The sequence below is a fragment of the Temnothorax longispinosus genome, chromosome 2, assembly GCF_030848805.1.
Source record: "Temnothorax longispinosus isolate EJ_2023e chromosome 2, Tlon_JGU_v1, whole genome shotgun sequence".
NCBI lineage: Eukaryota > Metazoa > Arthropoda > Insecta > Hymenoptera > Formicidae > Temnothorax > Temnothorax longispinosus.
This window is the reverse complement of record NC_092359.1, coordinates 20,559,359-20,574,041: the sequence shown is the minus strand read 5'-3', so window position 1 is coordinate 20,574,041 and position 14,683 is coordinate 20,559,359. Positions and strand designations below refer to the sequence as shown.

Below are 14,683 nucleotides of genomic sequence, written 5' to 3'. Positions count from 1 at the left end.
ATTCAGTCAACACAACATTGGCGGGAAACGCTAGTTTAGATCAGCTGTTCCAGATACGGTGTGTTTACGTCGCCGATCTGAATTACCTGAAATCGCGATAGACCGACAGTGATCGCACAAACTGACCGTTTGCAACCGTGAAATCAATTCGATCGATCAGGATGGATCCAATTTGCACGAGAAAGTTTTACGGCGATAGGAAACAAAGGAAGCCATCACCACCCAGGTCCAACTGGGTGAAAATGTACCGGGTAATGCCGTCGCACATACTGGGCCCGACTCAGTACTGGCAGGAGTTTTACAAACAAGCTGACGCGCTGGTCGCGTCTGTCGAACGCAGTACCAAAACGGACACGCTATGCACCTTCGCGTACCAGCAGCCCAGCGACGGCAGTCGCAGATTCGTCGTCGCGCATCCGGAGGTCTATTGGTGGTATTACAAGACCAAGCCGCCAGAAGAGAGATGCTCGTACGAGGTGAGCATGCACGCCTACAATTCCACCTTGTACTCACAGAAAAGGAACACAAAGTTTAAGAGTATATTCTAAATACATAAACATTGTTTTATAACTCAAAGTTGAAATTATTTAATGTACAATCACGTTTTAAAATACTGTTAATCACATTTAAATATAATAATATGTGCTATATTTACTCATAGAAAATTATAAATCCAACAGGTAATACCAAAGGATTCACCGTGTTGGCTATATCTGGACTTGGAATACCCAATCGACCTAAATCCCCTTTGCGACGGGTCGCGTATAACCAGGACGCTGATAGATATCATACGAGCGTACTTACTTAATCACTATCATCTGTTATGCGACAGAAGTAACTTTTTAATACTGGATTCTACATCCAGTAAGAAATTCAGCAGACACGTAATTTTTACTCTGAAGGATGTGGCTTTTAAAGACAACCTGCACGTTGGAAAGCTCGTCAAAACTATATGTAATGATATCCTGTTCTACTTGAAGTCGGATAATCCGTCACATGGAATTTTGAATCATTTTAACAAAGCGGACTTGAAGGAAATGCTTGTGATGACACAGCACGGCGAAAAATTGTTTGTTGACACTGGTGTCTATACCAAGAATAGACATTTTAGAGTGTACCTGTCCACCAAATGGGGAAAGCAATCGTATCTAACAGTCTCTGCAGATTGCGTGCATAACCCAGTGAATAAGTGCAAGGAGAAGGAGCTAGGGATCTTTTTGGATTCCCTGATATCGTACTTTCCAAACAAGCAGAATTTAATTATGCTCGAGTTTTCGAATCGAAGCGACGTAAAAGCTCAGCTTTACTCAAAAGTACCGAGACAACCCAGTCACGAGAATGATCACCAGACTTCACCATACCCTGAAATAGATAGGTACATTAGCAGTCTCATTGAGCCTGGCAAGATACGTAGCGCCAGATATTTTGATAAAGACAAAACGCTGAGATACGAAATTTATGGCAACAGGTAACACTGTATTCGATAATCTAACAATTATCAATTTTTATTTTTCTATATACATCGGTCCGGCTATGTTAAAGATAGCGCATATAATACTTTGACATCATTTTTTACAGATACTGTGAAAACATTGGTAGGTATCATAAAAGCAACAACGTATATTGGATTGTGGATTTAAATACAAAAAAGATATATCAGAAATGTCACGATGCAGACTGCGCGGGTTTTGCATCTATGCCAAAAAGTTTACCGGAAGAAATTGCATTCAAGTTAGACGTAGAAGGTGATACTTTTATATCCGGCGCAATAGTAGATGAAGATGTTACAGAGAAGACATAAAAAGTAAATATACTTAAAATACTTAAAATATACGTAATATGCGTAAAATAATATATAAGTAAAGTTTATAAGTTTATAAGCAAAAATGTATAATATATATAAAAATATGTATAAACGGCTTTGATTATTCCTCAATAAATTTATTTTTAGCATGGCTTTCTGTAATGCCTTTTGAAATTATACATTGACACAAGTAATTAAAAAATGATATGTTAATAACATTTTCTATTTACGAGAAATAGATATAAACAACATTATTATTTACTATTAACATCCTGTGATTGACACATAGTTTATTTACATAACATTATTCCTCTAATGAAATTTATTACACTTACATATATTCTCTATGATCATTTCCTTATACAATTTGAAAAGCGTGACTATTTTCATATATGTAATATATAAATATATATTATATATGTATGCATATATATTATATATATATATATATATATATATATATATATATTTATACATATATATAGTTATATGTATTTACATCATGCATATACATATATGTGTTTTATATACAATACGAAATACTTAAGATATATTTATATAATACAAATGTATAACATATTTTAAAAAATTGTTAATGTTTCCTAATAAAATCGGGAATTTAATGGAAAAATGTTTACTAATTAACTTTTAAAGGATAGGCGTATTTATATATTACTCTGAAAAGGTTAATATTAATAAAAATTTCAGAAAAGTATAGCATCAAAAGAATTGAAGTTTTTGTTGTAAATTCACATTTGTGACAAATATACACAGATGAATTAAATAATACATAAATATATCTTATGTGTCTCATACTATATTTAGAGAAACGATGAATTCAATTTGCTTTGTACAGATATTTTTATACTGTATAAATTATCAAATTTAAACAGCTCAACATATTACGTTTCCACAACCTAAAAGTCAGACTTTGCTTGCTTTTGTTCATTATCTTACATATAATGCAAATTTTCGATGAACAAATGGTTAAAGGCGATGACATACCTAATCAGTCTCACTTCTTGATTAATATATTTTTGTTCCTTCTTATAAAAAATAGAAATCATACTTTTTTAAAAAGGGACGGTGAACAGTTGATCATATCAAATTCACAATTCCTTATTATCTATGAAACCAGTAGTATTATTTGTCCAATATACGTTAATAAAATGTCAGTTGTTCCACAATGTTATCATCCACGAATCTGTTCTATAGCTTTATCGGCAGATTATTGTTTCCTCCATGCGAAATCACGTTAAAACATCTACTAGTCAAAAGTTACTGCATTAAATTCATTTGTCAAAAATCAAAAAATGTAAATAATTTCGTAAGATAGAAATAATGTAATAAACCTTGCTCTTCTTTAGGTGCAGTAGGGATATCCTTATTTTTACTTTCCGTCAAGTCACTTTCTTGCTGTACACCATGCGTCACATCTAACTTGTTAGTATCGTTAGTATCGTTAGAATCGTCTTGTTGATCTTTATAATCTCGCGATGTTTCATCATTCTTTAACTTATCTTCTACATTGACTTTGATTTGCTCTTTGGAAATGCCCTCTTCAGATAAAGTAAGACGATTACTGTCAGGTGCATTCTTTTTCATTAGTTTATATTTTTGGTAATCTTTTGAGGCCTGTCTCATACGAACTAGAAAATCTGGTAAACCTAAAGATAAATGTTACAATTATTATTATTACAAATACATTGAAAAAGGTATTATATAATTTATTTTATAATTACGACAAACCTCTCAGTGCTACCCATGCAGTGACAGCGGATGGTACAGCGACGCCAGGATCATCAAAGTAAGTAAGTCCAAATTCAATGCCTGGCTCGTGGAATTCCGTGTAAGGTTTTATCACCATGTACGACCAATATGTTCTGACTCTGTTATACACAGACAGTAAATTATTTTATTATTCATTCATTAAAAAAAAAAAGAATATTTTTCCCTTATTTTGCTATTTTTAATTCTGGTAATTCAAATACTTAGTTATTAAACTAATTATCAAAGTGAATTGTTTCGTTAACAAAATATAATAGATATTAAAGAAAACTGATCAACTGACACACACACACTTCATGATATTTCGTACATATATATTTCTATATGAACTCTTGACTTTATATACCTGCAAATTCCTCTTCTTTCTGGTATATCGGGATGTTCCGTCACTCGACTGACAATGACTACAAGTCCCTTCTCCCTATCCATGACCCATCGCCGTTGATATACATAATCTCTATTAGAAAATAATTTCTGCACAAATGCAAATTAACGAATCATTAAGTGAGATTTATCCAAAAATAGCATACTATGTTACACCTACAGGCCAGATCATTTCCCAATGAATAACATCAGTGCTATGATTAACAGACGATTCGCACTTCGGATCAGTCTCAATAATCTGCAACTCCTGAGCAGTGGGATCCCATTGCTTTCTATAATCTACATCGATTTGTACTTGCAGAAAATCTTCGGCAGTAACGTCCGAGAACGAACCGTACACTTTGTAGGCAAATAATCCACCAGAACCAGGCTCTATTTTCCTCCATATCAACATATCCTGACGCTCGATAAAAGGTTGCCAGCCGTCTCCTGCACACATTTTGAATATTCACATTCACAATTAACAATGTATAATATAAAAGCACATATACAAATAATCGTAATAAGATATTTCAAATAACAAGATATTGAATAGTTAATAGAAGAAACACCTACGATCTTCGTGAGAAGCAGCGTGAGGCTGAACTACACATTTACATTTACAGTATTTTACATTAGGCTGTACAGTGTCAATAATAATTCGCAAATGACACTTTGCGCAGACCACCGTGGAGTCTCGCAATCTGTAAATTCCCTCAATCTCACGGTTATACCTGCAATGCAAAGAGTCAAAAAGAATTATCCTGGAAACACACTGCACATGTATCTTGTTCCTATAAACATCTCTCGCGACTACCTATTAATCTCTTCGTCGCTTATCCTGTCGCGGTCCCAGTTGTACACGCTCACGCCGGCCGCGCTTATCAGGAAATTCCTGGCGTTCTTGGCGAGTCTGAGCCTCCACTGGCGCATGAACTCCCTCAGCGCTATCTCGTCCCATATCCTCGTGTACAGGTGGAATATCTGGATGCACCTCCTGATCCTCTGGGCCGCCACGAACTCGAACTGCCTCTTGCAGGCCTGGGCCACCTGCGTGCCCTGCTCCCGGACCCACGAGCTTATCCTCCTGCGATAGCTGCCAAGTCTGCCGCGACCTTGTGCCCTCGGGCCGCAGTGCTGCAGGACGAGCGCTAACCTACCGTTACCGTCGCCGTAACCGGCGTTGAATCTTCTCAGAACGTGACCGGTCAGCTTCCACGTGTACATCGTTCGCTCCCGATACCCCGCTACGTTACGAATCCCCCGCACGGAGCGCGACCAAGCTGTTCGGTCTCATTTACGATCGTCGGACCTCCCGAGACGAGATAACCGCAAACTCGTGGCGGATACTGCGTAACACCTCGTGCGCCGGTGTCTCGGGTTTTTTTTTTCCCTTCGTTCTCGCCGCCGATAAAACTGATCACGCGTGCGAAAAGTGTTTTTTTTTATTTTTTATTTCAAGGTACTCGCGTATTCGATCAGGAAAGTCGGGGAAATAATTATAGGAGGAAATTTGTAATCATCACCGTCCGCGACACATAACCGCGCGTACATAACCATCGATCGGCAGCAGGACAAGGACGTTGTGCCCGTTGCGGTGTTCCGGATTCCGGAGCCGCGGAGCGGAGCAGTCGCGCGAGCGCCGCGAGCGGACATGTGCCTGATGTGCCGCGCCGCCTGCCGGCGAGATCGGAGCGTCGCCATCGCGCCGGCGCGGAGAAACCGCCAATCGGCTCGCGGATTTCAAATCTTCGAGGATGAACGCCGCGGGAGTTGGCGCCGGCACATCCGGCTTCCCGCTCGTGGAAAATCACGTTCCGCGCGCGGTGTCGTCAATTATTGGTTTGAATGGTTTGATATCGAGTGGCGATGCGCGCAAGAGAGAGATCAGCTTGTTTAAACGTAAAGAGGTAATAATAACGTGATTTCTTTGACGTAATTCAATCGACGTGGCCGCGGCTAGAATTCCTCAAGTGCAATGAGAGCTCGGACGCCGTTAAACAATTTTTGATCATCGATTCGCCATTTGGTTTCAGGCTAAGAATTTACATTCTATATTATTTATTTTAGAGATTTACTTATTATAATAGTGTTATATGTCGATAATATATGTAATAATAATAAATCAAACGGAAGTGCCGTGCGGGCGGTAGTGGAAGATGTTCACAGCCGGAGGGGGATTTCGGATATCGTTTTTTTATTAACGTTTTATCAGTTACAATTTTGATTACATACACATAATGTGGAGTCGTCTTTAAACACACGGCTGCTATGATACAAATGACGAGGATAAAAATTTTGGAGTGCGTAAAAATGTGATTGGATGACAATTCGCTCTTTGCTCCTATCCTTCCTCCCTTCCTTCCCCCCTTTTACCCCCCCTTTTCTGCCCCCGCTTCCTCTCCTTCACTACTTCATTGGTCATGGCGATGGGCCAACCTTGAACGTATATTAATATAATATACCGAGTTTTTGGCCCATGTCCACTAGAGTACAGGGTAGGTAAGGTTTTGTGATATCCTTGAAATCGCAATTAAATCGTCCCTAATTCGCTAATATTTTACACGCAATGTCGGTGCGCGATCATCGCTCAAGACTGGCCCGGCGCGGTTGACGATCCGATCGACGACCACCCGCCCAATCTCTCCGGACTGCGTTTCTCCGCACCGAGACCACGGAGAGAGGCCACCGGGAGGCCTCCGTGCCAAATTCAGAGGACGGTATTTACAGAGGGAATTTTATACGGGATACAGCCGGCCGAAACCCGGCAAACGCGCGTTCCCGCCGCGAGGGATATCACGTTTACACGGAACATCAGCCCGCCTCCCTCGTCTCTCGCTCGTAGACGTTCTCTCGGGGAAAAACGAAAACGCGGCGTTTAAAAGACGTCTGAGGAACATCCGAGAGAGACCGAGGCGTCCTTCACGCGACTTTCGTGCGGCCCGTGAAAATTGCGGAGATGCACCGACCGCCGTGCATTAATTAATTCCGACTCGGCTCCAGCTTTCTGATGTTAAATAGAAGAAGAATTTTCTATCTAAACTAATAGTTACGAAAGTTAGCCTCGACTGTACCGACGTTCTCGAAGCGGCCTCGGCGCGAGCAATACTCTCTCTTCCTCGATTACAATTTTAACGCTAATGTAAAATGTAATTTGAACCATAATAATTATTTGATGAAAATATAAGTAAAGTTGTTCGAAAGTGCCTGATTTTGCGGCAAAATCGCGTTCTTTTTGTCGCGATTAAACGATTCAAATTGTGCTTGCAGCCGAACGTGTGCTGGGATCTGCAAGAACGAGGCAAAATCTCGAGGAATGCCAAGGTGCGATTACGCAAACGAGAAAAGGTCCTCTGAACTTGGAACAATAACGGTAGGTTGCCTTCGCGCGTGTACGTTGTACTCAGCGACGAGTGGCACGTCTTCTTTTTTTTTTGTTCTCTCTCTCTCTTTCACTTTACCATTATACATACGATTGATCATCTGTCAACAATTATTTGGAATATTATCCCTTAGGTAAACAGTATCGGGGTGGACAACAGGATGAGACGCTAATCGGTCTAGGATCGCGGCGCGATACACGACACCTCCGTAACGCTAATCTGCTTCTCCTGAGACACGGTCGGTGAGTGTGATATGCAATTTATTTCGTGGAGAGTTTTCTAAATTGTGCGCAGATCGCGCATCTGCGATGATAGCTGAACTGCCTCCGTTCGGAGCGGTACAAATCACACCCGGCGTTGACGATCCAGAGACAAGCTTTCCAAATGTACATATGCGGCCGACTTGTACAAACGATTAGAAATTTCTGCGGGGATTCATTTGACAAGATAAAGCGCGTTTAAGTATCAAGTTTTCTCCATTCTCGTATTCTAATTGCTCTTGCTGTGTGAAAAATTGAAAGCGGATTGCCGAGAAGTCTCCGGTATTTGAATTTAAATTCGAATTATTTGAATTATTTGAATATTGAAAAGTCTAAATATTTTGAGCGGAGCTGCTCGACCACTAAAACGCTGAAATGAGAAACTCTGCGAAGATCAGTCCTACGATTCGGAGATTTGCGATAATCGACCTGGCGAAAAGGAAATGGTCAGTAATGATCGCGGTAGCTCGCAAGAATTCGGCTGCTCAGTCCAAAGCTCGCAAGTAATGCTTTTGAATACGACACACTCTTCTCCCTGAGTCAAAATGTACTCGAGATCTTTTCGACTCAGAAACCGAACCGTCGCGTCGTGCGATAAAGATTCTCGTACGCGAAATTTACGCGCATGTAAAACAGTCAATCACGTTTTCGGACGGCATTTCTGTCGGAATTAGCCGAATTATATTTTCGATTCGTTTAAAGATGACAATCCTGTTTATGGCGCGAAAAAGGAAACAACTCGTTGGAATCTTTAGACTCGACAAAAATAGCTCTGCAGTTCGCCTTTACAATTTCTCATTTTCTGACAAAATACCAATTGTTCCACCATAGATCGTGTATCATTAATCATTTAATCAAGCGTCAATGCGGATGTAGTGAATGAGTCAATTAAATGAACACGGTACTCGCGGCACACTCACAAACGCTAGATGAACAGTTTCGTTTATTAACAGTCTATCAAATATAATCGTGAATTACAACGACATCGCGGTAATACGACCGGCAAATGTCATTCGTGCTAAATCTTGTTGATGAATAGAAATTAAGCTAATCGAGCGCTGGCTGTTTATCAGCCGATGGCTTCGTGAATCGCGCGGCGCGTTATGCACGATCGCAAAAGGTTTAATTGAACGTTATCGTTTTAGTGCGTTTAATGATGCAGCTTACCACGAGAATCCGACGTGAATACATTCAATTTCCCCGCCGCGTGTAATTACGCGATATCCCGTGAAAACTGCGAAATAGAAGCTTCCGGTTATTAGGTAAAATAAAAATTCAAGACTTGATAAATATTTATTTTTTTAATACGCCGATTATTAAATTTACTTCGAAATTAAAATCGACTTTAAGTGTATATTGGCTTTAATTTAACTTGATTTAGCCTGAAAAGAAGCTCATGGTTTCCGTTGAATACACAATATTACACATTAGAGAATACGGAAATTTAATTTACTCCACAATCTTAAATGAGTTTGTCTGAAAAAGATAAATATGTGCTTGAGATCATAAATTAATAATTATAAATAGATATATACAAATGTGGTGGAATAAACATTTCCAAAGGAAGATGCTAATCGGGAAATACGTGAAAAGTGCTGCATTCATGCCTTGAAGCTGCGTTACATTGCGCAATGTGCGAATCAAAGGTAATTTCAGCCGAATTAGATGAAAATAGAATGACTCATTAACGAGAAATTGCAACAGCCCTTTGATTGCTCGCGAGTACTGAGGATCGCGCAACAAAGACCGTAATTAATACGAATTTGCGTTAAACAATTAAGAGTGATTCGCGTATTAGTGATACTTTTCGAAGTACATTACGCATATCTTTCGCTCTCGTAGTCCTTTACAACAAGGCCAGCTGCGCATTTCGTGCGGAAACGCAAAGCGCGACTTCAAAGGCAAGCGTTTAAACGTCATTCTGGTCGTCAGCGTGAGGGACTCGTATTACTACATCGTTCAAAATATATGTTTCCCTTCGTACGAGAAATTGCGCGCGTTTCCACACCTCGCAGATGCGTGTCCGTAGAAAAATGCATGGTAGAAGAAAAGATAAGAAAAGTGAAACGCGCCCGAAAGCTAAAAACCGCATCCTCCGCAGATTAATACGCGACCCCGGGTCATCAGTTTGCGATCGACTGTCACTCATGAATTCATGATACTTGTGTCACGGTTACTTTCACCGCGAACCTGCGATCCACTCGTCTCTTATTGCGCATAATGCTTGACTCGTGACGAGTCTTCTGATTACATACGGCGACGAACGATCACGACTCTCTCGCAGGACTTTTGTTCGAAGATAAAATAGCTTTCGGTGAAGAAGCGGCCGAGTTTGGATGCGCGTGATTATATACCTCGTCTCGCATTTCAACTATTGTCGAAATGCATCACCGACTATTCGAACGGAGCAATCGAGATTTATCTAACAACCGAAATGCATACTCCAAAGAAAGACGATTTTCGCGGGTGATGACTTTTGCAGGAAAAAAGGAATAAAATATCTAACGCATAAACGAGAATATCTAATGATATTTGCTAAACCTTTATCCAGTCTGTTCCAATGTCCGAGGACCAATCTCACCAGAGCCAGCTAGCTAATTCGCTTCAAGCGGCTCTTCATCCCTTTCCGAGGCTTCGAGCTGTGGAAAGAGGCGAGGAACCGATAAAGGTATCCGCGATTAGAGTCCATCATCGTCGGTAAAACCGGCCGTAAATGTTCATCGGTACACGCCTTACGATTGTTGCTTCTCCCTGTGAATGTGACTAGTTCGACACTGCGGAATGTTTTCAAAGATCTCGCTTTGCGGCGAGGCGCCGTTAATCACGCCTCGCGAACGCGTTACAGATTGGAACGAGGATCGTCGAGAATATGTCCTTTCCTTATACGGAGGGCGAGTCGTGCCGCTCGAGGCTGGGCGATGCACTTTCTCCCGGCAAGGATTTTAAGTTTCCATACGTTCGCCGCTTCTCCGCGCGACTTTGCCGCAACGTTACACGTTCGGTGCTTTTACGCTCGGTACTTTCGACTCCGTCGCGCGGATCGGCCTGCTACTTTCGTGTTTTCGGCCCTAGGCCCGTGGGGCGTTATAATTCCGGCTTTTCGTGTGTGCTTCGCTAACAATTAAAAATTTGTTCGCCTATTACTTATCATTTCGTGTATTTTTTGTCGTTTAAATTCAATTCACATTATTAGGGTATAATAATTAATTAATTAATTAATTAATTAATTATAATAGTGTCATTATAATTCGTAATAATATACAACATTTGTCAATAGATCATTTATGCTAAAACCCACTGCATGCTCGTGTCGAAATCACTCGCATTCTCTCCCATGCTCTCCCTGCACATACACACACACACACGTGCACGCACTGACATGCATACATATGCGCTCCCTACAACACATGCGCTCTCCTCTTTCTCTCTTTTCTATCTCGCTCTCTTTCTCCACGACATCGCTTAGCTTTCTCTCATTCTCTCTCTACACGCTCAAGTGTATTTCACGAAGTACACCTTCCTCCTACTTTCGCACACTCTCACGCCGTGGGACTGTACTGGCTTCACGCGTGGCTTATCTAACTAATTCGTGATTTACGTGTGATTTCGGGGTATACGTGTATGTGAATGTGTATGTGTAAATGCACGTAAATGCGTGCACATCGGCACGCGCGCGCGCGCGTACGCGTCCCCTCTTTTCTTCTTTTAAGATTTACAATTACAAGCGACTCGTCTCCCGTTCTCGGTACATTCTATATGTAAGCCATACGTATGTGTAGCCTACTTTGTAATGAAACAAAAAAAAATAAAGGATACAAGATCAATGTGCGGCAATACCTTTGCATTAAAAACCGAGAAAATAACGAGAAAGCGATGGCATTTTTCTCTCGAAAAGCGGAGGAGTTAAAGATTACACGAATGATGCTCTTGTGTCGCGTATTGTGTGTACTATGTGAGACAATGATCTTTGTACATATTTTAAAATGTATTGCCGCGCGATATCGACACGACAAAGATGCGGAAGATGCTCTCGCCTTGGGAAGACGCAGAGTTTACGAACGTGACAAAACGCCGGTGTTTATATGTTGCCGTTTATATGCTTTTTCCTCTTACAGTTCTTTTGATAAAATCCGACGAATAAACTTTTATCCATCCGCTCGTAGGCTCTCTCGAGAATAGTTCAATTAGAATTTCGCAGCCGCAAAACGCCGCTTGTTCTCTATTCTTTGGACTACCATCAAACAAATAGTAAACAGAACGAAACGTAATTCTGACTTGAGCTTCGTGGAGCGGAGGGAACTGAAAGCTAGAAACGTCCTTTCAGACTACGACGGCGCAGACCCGTTAATGACAATGATATGGAAGCGGCTCGCGCGATAATCCGCGAGTGCGCTTCGCGATCTACATCGACGGAGTATTTGAGAGAACGGAGCGATTCATGACACGCAAATTACTTGTGTGTTAGTGTCTTGTGTATTGTGTGTATGTTGTGTGCGAAGAGCTTGTATTCCGAAATCGAAGCAGAGCTCGTACCTACGTCGTGCTCAAGCGCGTGACGCGAAAGAGTCACGCGGGAAAACACCGACAAATCGCAGTTTGTGTGATGTATAGTAATTACCAACTAAAACGATGTTCCCCTTTCTTACATTTCGACGCATGTGTAACTTCGAATCTCGTCAAAACAAATACTGTTTCCACCGAATATATAATGTATCAGAAATATACAATATGTATATCAGAATACAGGATCTGCATACGAATTACACTTTAAAGCTATTAGATTTCTCTTCAATCCAAAATTGGAACGAATCATTTGTAATGACACCGCACAAAGACAAATGATTCGAAGACCCGAAGGGCACATTGATCGACAAGTAATATATCGATGATTTAAATAAAGTTTGTCGTTAAAAAATCTTATAAAAATCATCTGAATGCTAAAAGAAGGGAACATAACGAATCACAAAGAGCAATATAAAAATAGGAACATATGCGACGTATATAAACAAAATGAGGAACATATACATGATGTTTAAAACGTAACACGCAAGGAACTTAGTTCGGATTTACGTGTACATATTGTACGTGTTGTGTGCGTTATGTGCCTTCATCTGACATACATTGTATAAAGTATCGAATCACCACGCGCATTACTTATATATCGAATAAAATGATAAGGTCCTAATGTTGCTGTTAAAGAGTCTCGTTTAAAAATCAAAGCACAATCAGATTAGTGAACGTAAAGTATTCACCTAGATATATAAAGTTAGAATTCGACATATAATTCATAAGACGTGGGTACGTGCTGTGCTACGTGTCGTACCGCAATGTATTCTAAACATAAAACACGAGGCTTGTTTACAACCAATGTTAAAAACGCTTTTACAATTTTCTTTTTTCCTGCACCGTGGGGGGTTGATTCCGTGTCTCGTCTCGGTTTTGAGAAAGCTTTATACTTATGTTACATATACCAACCGTGTTGAACCTTTGGAACGAAGTCTCTCTCTTACATATTTAGTGTGCAAAATATTCTTACGCTTTCCGTGGTTCGTCAAATAATTATTATTTTATATAGTAATAATAAAGGATAAAATTCTACAACGAGCCCTCGGGACAATCAACGAGGCTATGCATTGGCGTTCGGTCGGTCCCCGCGCTTAAAAATCTTCGAGTCGAAGGTGACTCTAACGCTTCGTCTTCCTCACTCTTTCTCTGCTTCTCTGTTTACCTCATTCACACCCTCTCACATTCATTTTCTCTTTCTCTCTTTCTCTCTCCCATATACCCCGAACTACTATCACACCACGCATTCTGCCTAACTTGCACACTGACGTTTGCACAAATACGTACTTACGATATATATATAGTTCTTACAATATATTTTATATATATATTCATTTACTCTATTAATTATATCAATACTGTTGACGGATAGAGATTCATTCACAGATCGCACCAGAGCGGATAATCGTCTCTGACGCGCGTGGCGTTAACATTCCTCCTTCTCGCTTCTTCTTCATTCGCGAGCGATTCTTCACCCCCTCCCCCCAATCACATCGTTCCACCTTTCATATTTAACATAATTTTTGACATAAAGTTTTTTTTATCACACGCTAAAACACTTTGATCTCCTCTATCCCGGAGATCGTCGTCCGTTCGCACGATGTCCCGAAACGATATAGCGCTCCACGAATAAACGGGTGGCAACTGCCGCTCTCCCCTTTTCCTATCTGGCGCTCCCATCATCCAGTTTCTTCCATAATCTTCCCGTATCGTCGTGGTGGATTCGGAGACACCGCGCTACCTCCCCTCCGTTCGAGAATTAGAAAAAACGGTACAAACTCGAGCAGATGCCGCCGCATATTGTCCGTCCTCATTCTCGACAGCGTCGCAACATCAACGGCGTCAGCGGGTCGTACAACAATTTGACGCGAAACCGAATCAGCAGTATCAGAGCACTTTTGCACAAACACGTTTCCCACTCACATCGAGTTCCAAACGTCGCTCTCTGGTCTGATCATCTCGTTTTCTCGTGCGAAATGACCCCTATTTACGTACTGTAAAGTGTACTCATTTGTGGCCGCGCTGCGCGAGGAAATACTCTATCTGCTGTAGACAGAGCAGTTGCTGCACCAAGCTCTGTAGCGGGTCCTGGCCCGGCTGGAGTTGGCCCTGCTGCCCTTGGAGCCCCTGCGGCTGCATCAAGCCTCCACCAGTAGGCTGAGCAGACGTAGGTAGCAGCATCGTGGTGCCCGGACCTGACTGCTCGGCCAACAACTGTCGTTGCAGCTGTTGCGCCTGGTAATGAGCCACCGCCATCAGTTCCGAGGACTCCATGCCCATCGAAACGGCGGCAGCGGCGGCGGCGGCGGCGGCGGCGGCCACGTGACCCAACTGCGGATGCTGCTCCGGATGATGGTGGCCCGGTGCTGCTGTTGGCAAGCCGGGCTGGCAGGCCAACGGCGGTAGCATGCCGACATGCGACGACAACCTGCCAGTCATGGAGCCGGCCGCGGAGGCCAAATAGGCGGCGGCAGTGGGGAGGCTAGGATTCTCGCCCCGCTAGGGAGCCACGTTCTTGGGCC

General features: G+C 41.6%; 3 protein-coding genes across 4 annotated transcripts; 1 reads left to right on the top strand and 2 right to left on the bottom strand.

The window, feature by feature from the left end:
* Positions 1 to 8: 8 nt before the first annotated feature.
* On the top strand, positions 9 to 1,957 carry LOC139808757 (DNA-directed primase/polymerase protein). Its single transcript, XM_071771106.1, has 3 exons — positions 9 to 476; positions 681 to 1,468; positions 1,579 to 1,957. Exons 1-3 carry the CDS (start codon positions 162 to 164, stop codon positions 1,799 to 1,801), a joined length of 1,326 nt encoding a protein of 441 aa, XP_071627207.1. The 5' UTR covers positions 9 to 161; the 3' UTR covers positions 1,802 to 1,957.
* LOC139808756 (stAR-related lipid transfer protein 7, mitochondrial) lies at positions 1,490 to 5,789 on the bottom strand. Of its 2 annotated transcripts, XM_071771105.1 has the most exons (7): positions 4,773 to 5,758; positions 4,532 to 4,689; positions 4,137 to 4,405; positions 3,939 to 4,066; positions 3,554 to 3,693; positions 3,157 to 3,471; positions 1,490 to 3,068 (listed from the first exon to the last, which is right to left on the bottom strand). In XM_071771105.1, exons 1-7 carry the CDS (start codon positions 5,180 to 5,182, stop codon positions 3,055 to 3,057), a joined length of 1,434 nt encoding a protein of 477 aa, XP_071627206.1. In that variant the 5' UTR covers positions 5,183 to 5,758; the 3' UTR covers positions 1,490 to 3,054. The 2 variants fall into 2 exon arrangements, with proteins under 2 accessions (XP_071627206.1, XP_071627205.1); XM_071771104.1 differs by having other exon boundaries at positions 1,490 to 3,471; positions 4,773 to 5,789.
* Positions 5,790 to 7,397: 1,608 nt separating this feature from the next.
* Positions 7,398 to 14,600, bottom strand: LOC139808761 (uncharacterized). Its single transcript, XM_071771111.1, has one exon. It carries the CDS (start codon positions 14,598 to 14,600, stop codon positions 14,169 to 14,171), a length of 432 nt encoding a protein of 143 aa, XP_071627212.1. The 3' UTR covers positions 7,398 to 14,168.
* Positions 14,601 to 14,683: the final 83 nt, after the last annotated feature.

What these genes read in the sequence shown, in the direction of transcription:
- LOC139808757 (XM_071771106.1), top strand. Translation starts at nt 162, where the DNA reads ATGGATCCAATTTGCACGAGAAAGTTTTACGGCGATAGGAAACAAAGG. An exon ending in AAGAGAGATGCTCGTACGAG is followed by an intron (nt 477 to 680) that starts GTGAGCATGCAC and finishes TAAATCCAACAG; the next exon opens with GTAATACCAAAGGATTCACC. An exon ending in TACGAAATTTATGGCAACAG is followed by an intron (nt 1,469 to 1,578) that starts GTAACACTGTAT and finishes CATTTTTTACAG; the next exon opens with ATACTGTGAAAACATTGGTA.
- LOC139808756 (XM_071771104.1), bottom strand. Translation starts at nt 5,182, where the DNA reads ATGTACACGTGGAAGCTGACCGGTCACGTTCTGAGAAGATTCAACGCC. An exon ending in ATTGGGAAATGATCTGGCCT is followed by an intron (nt 4,067 to 4,136) that starts GTAGGTGTAACA and finishes GCATTTGTGCAG; the next exon opens with AAATTATTTTCTAATAGAGA. An exon ending in GAAAGAAGAGGAATTTGCAG is followed by an intron (nt 3,694 to 3,938) that starts GTATATAAAGTC and finishes TGTGTATAACAG; the next exon opens with AGTCAGAACATATTGGTCGT.
- LOC139808761 (XM_071771111.1), bottom strand. Translation starts at nt 14,600, where the DNA reads ATGACTGGCAGGTTGTCGTCGCATGTCGGCATGCTACCGCCGTTGGCC.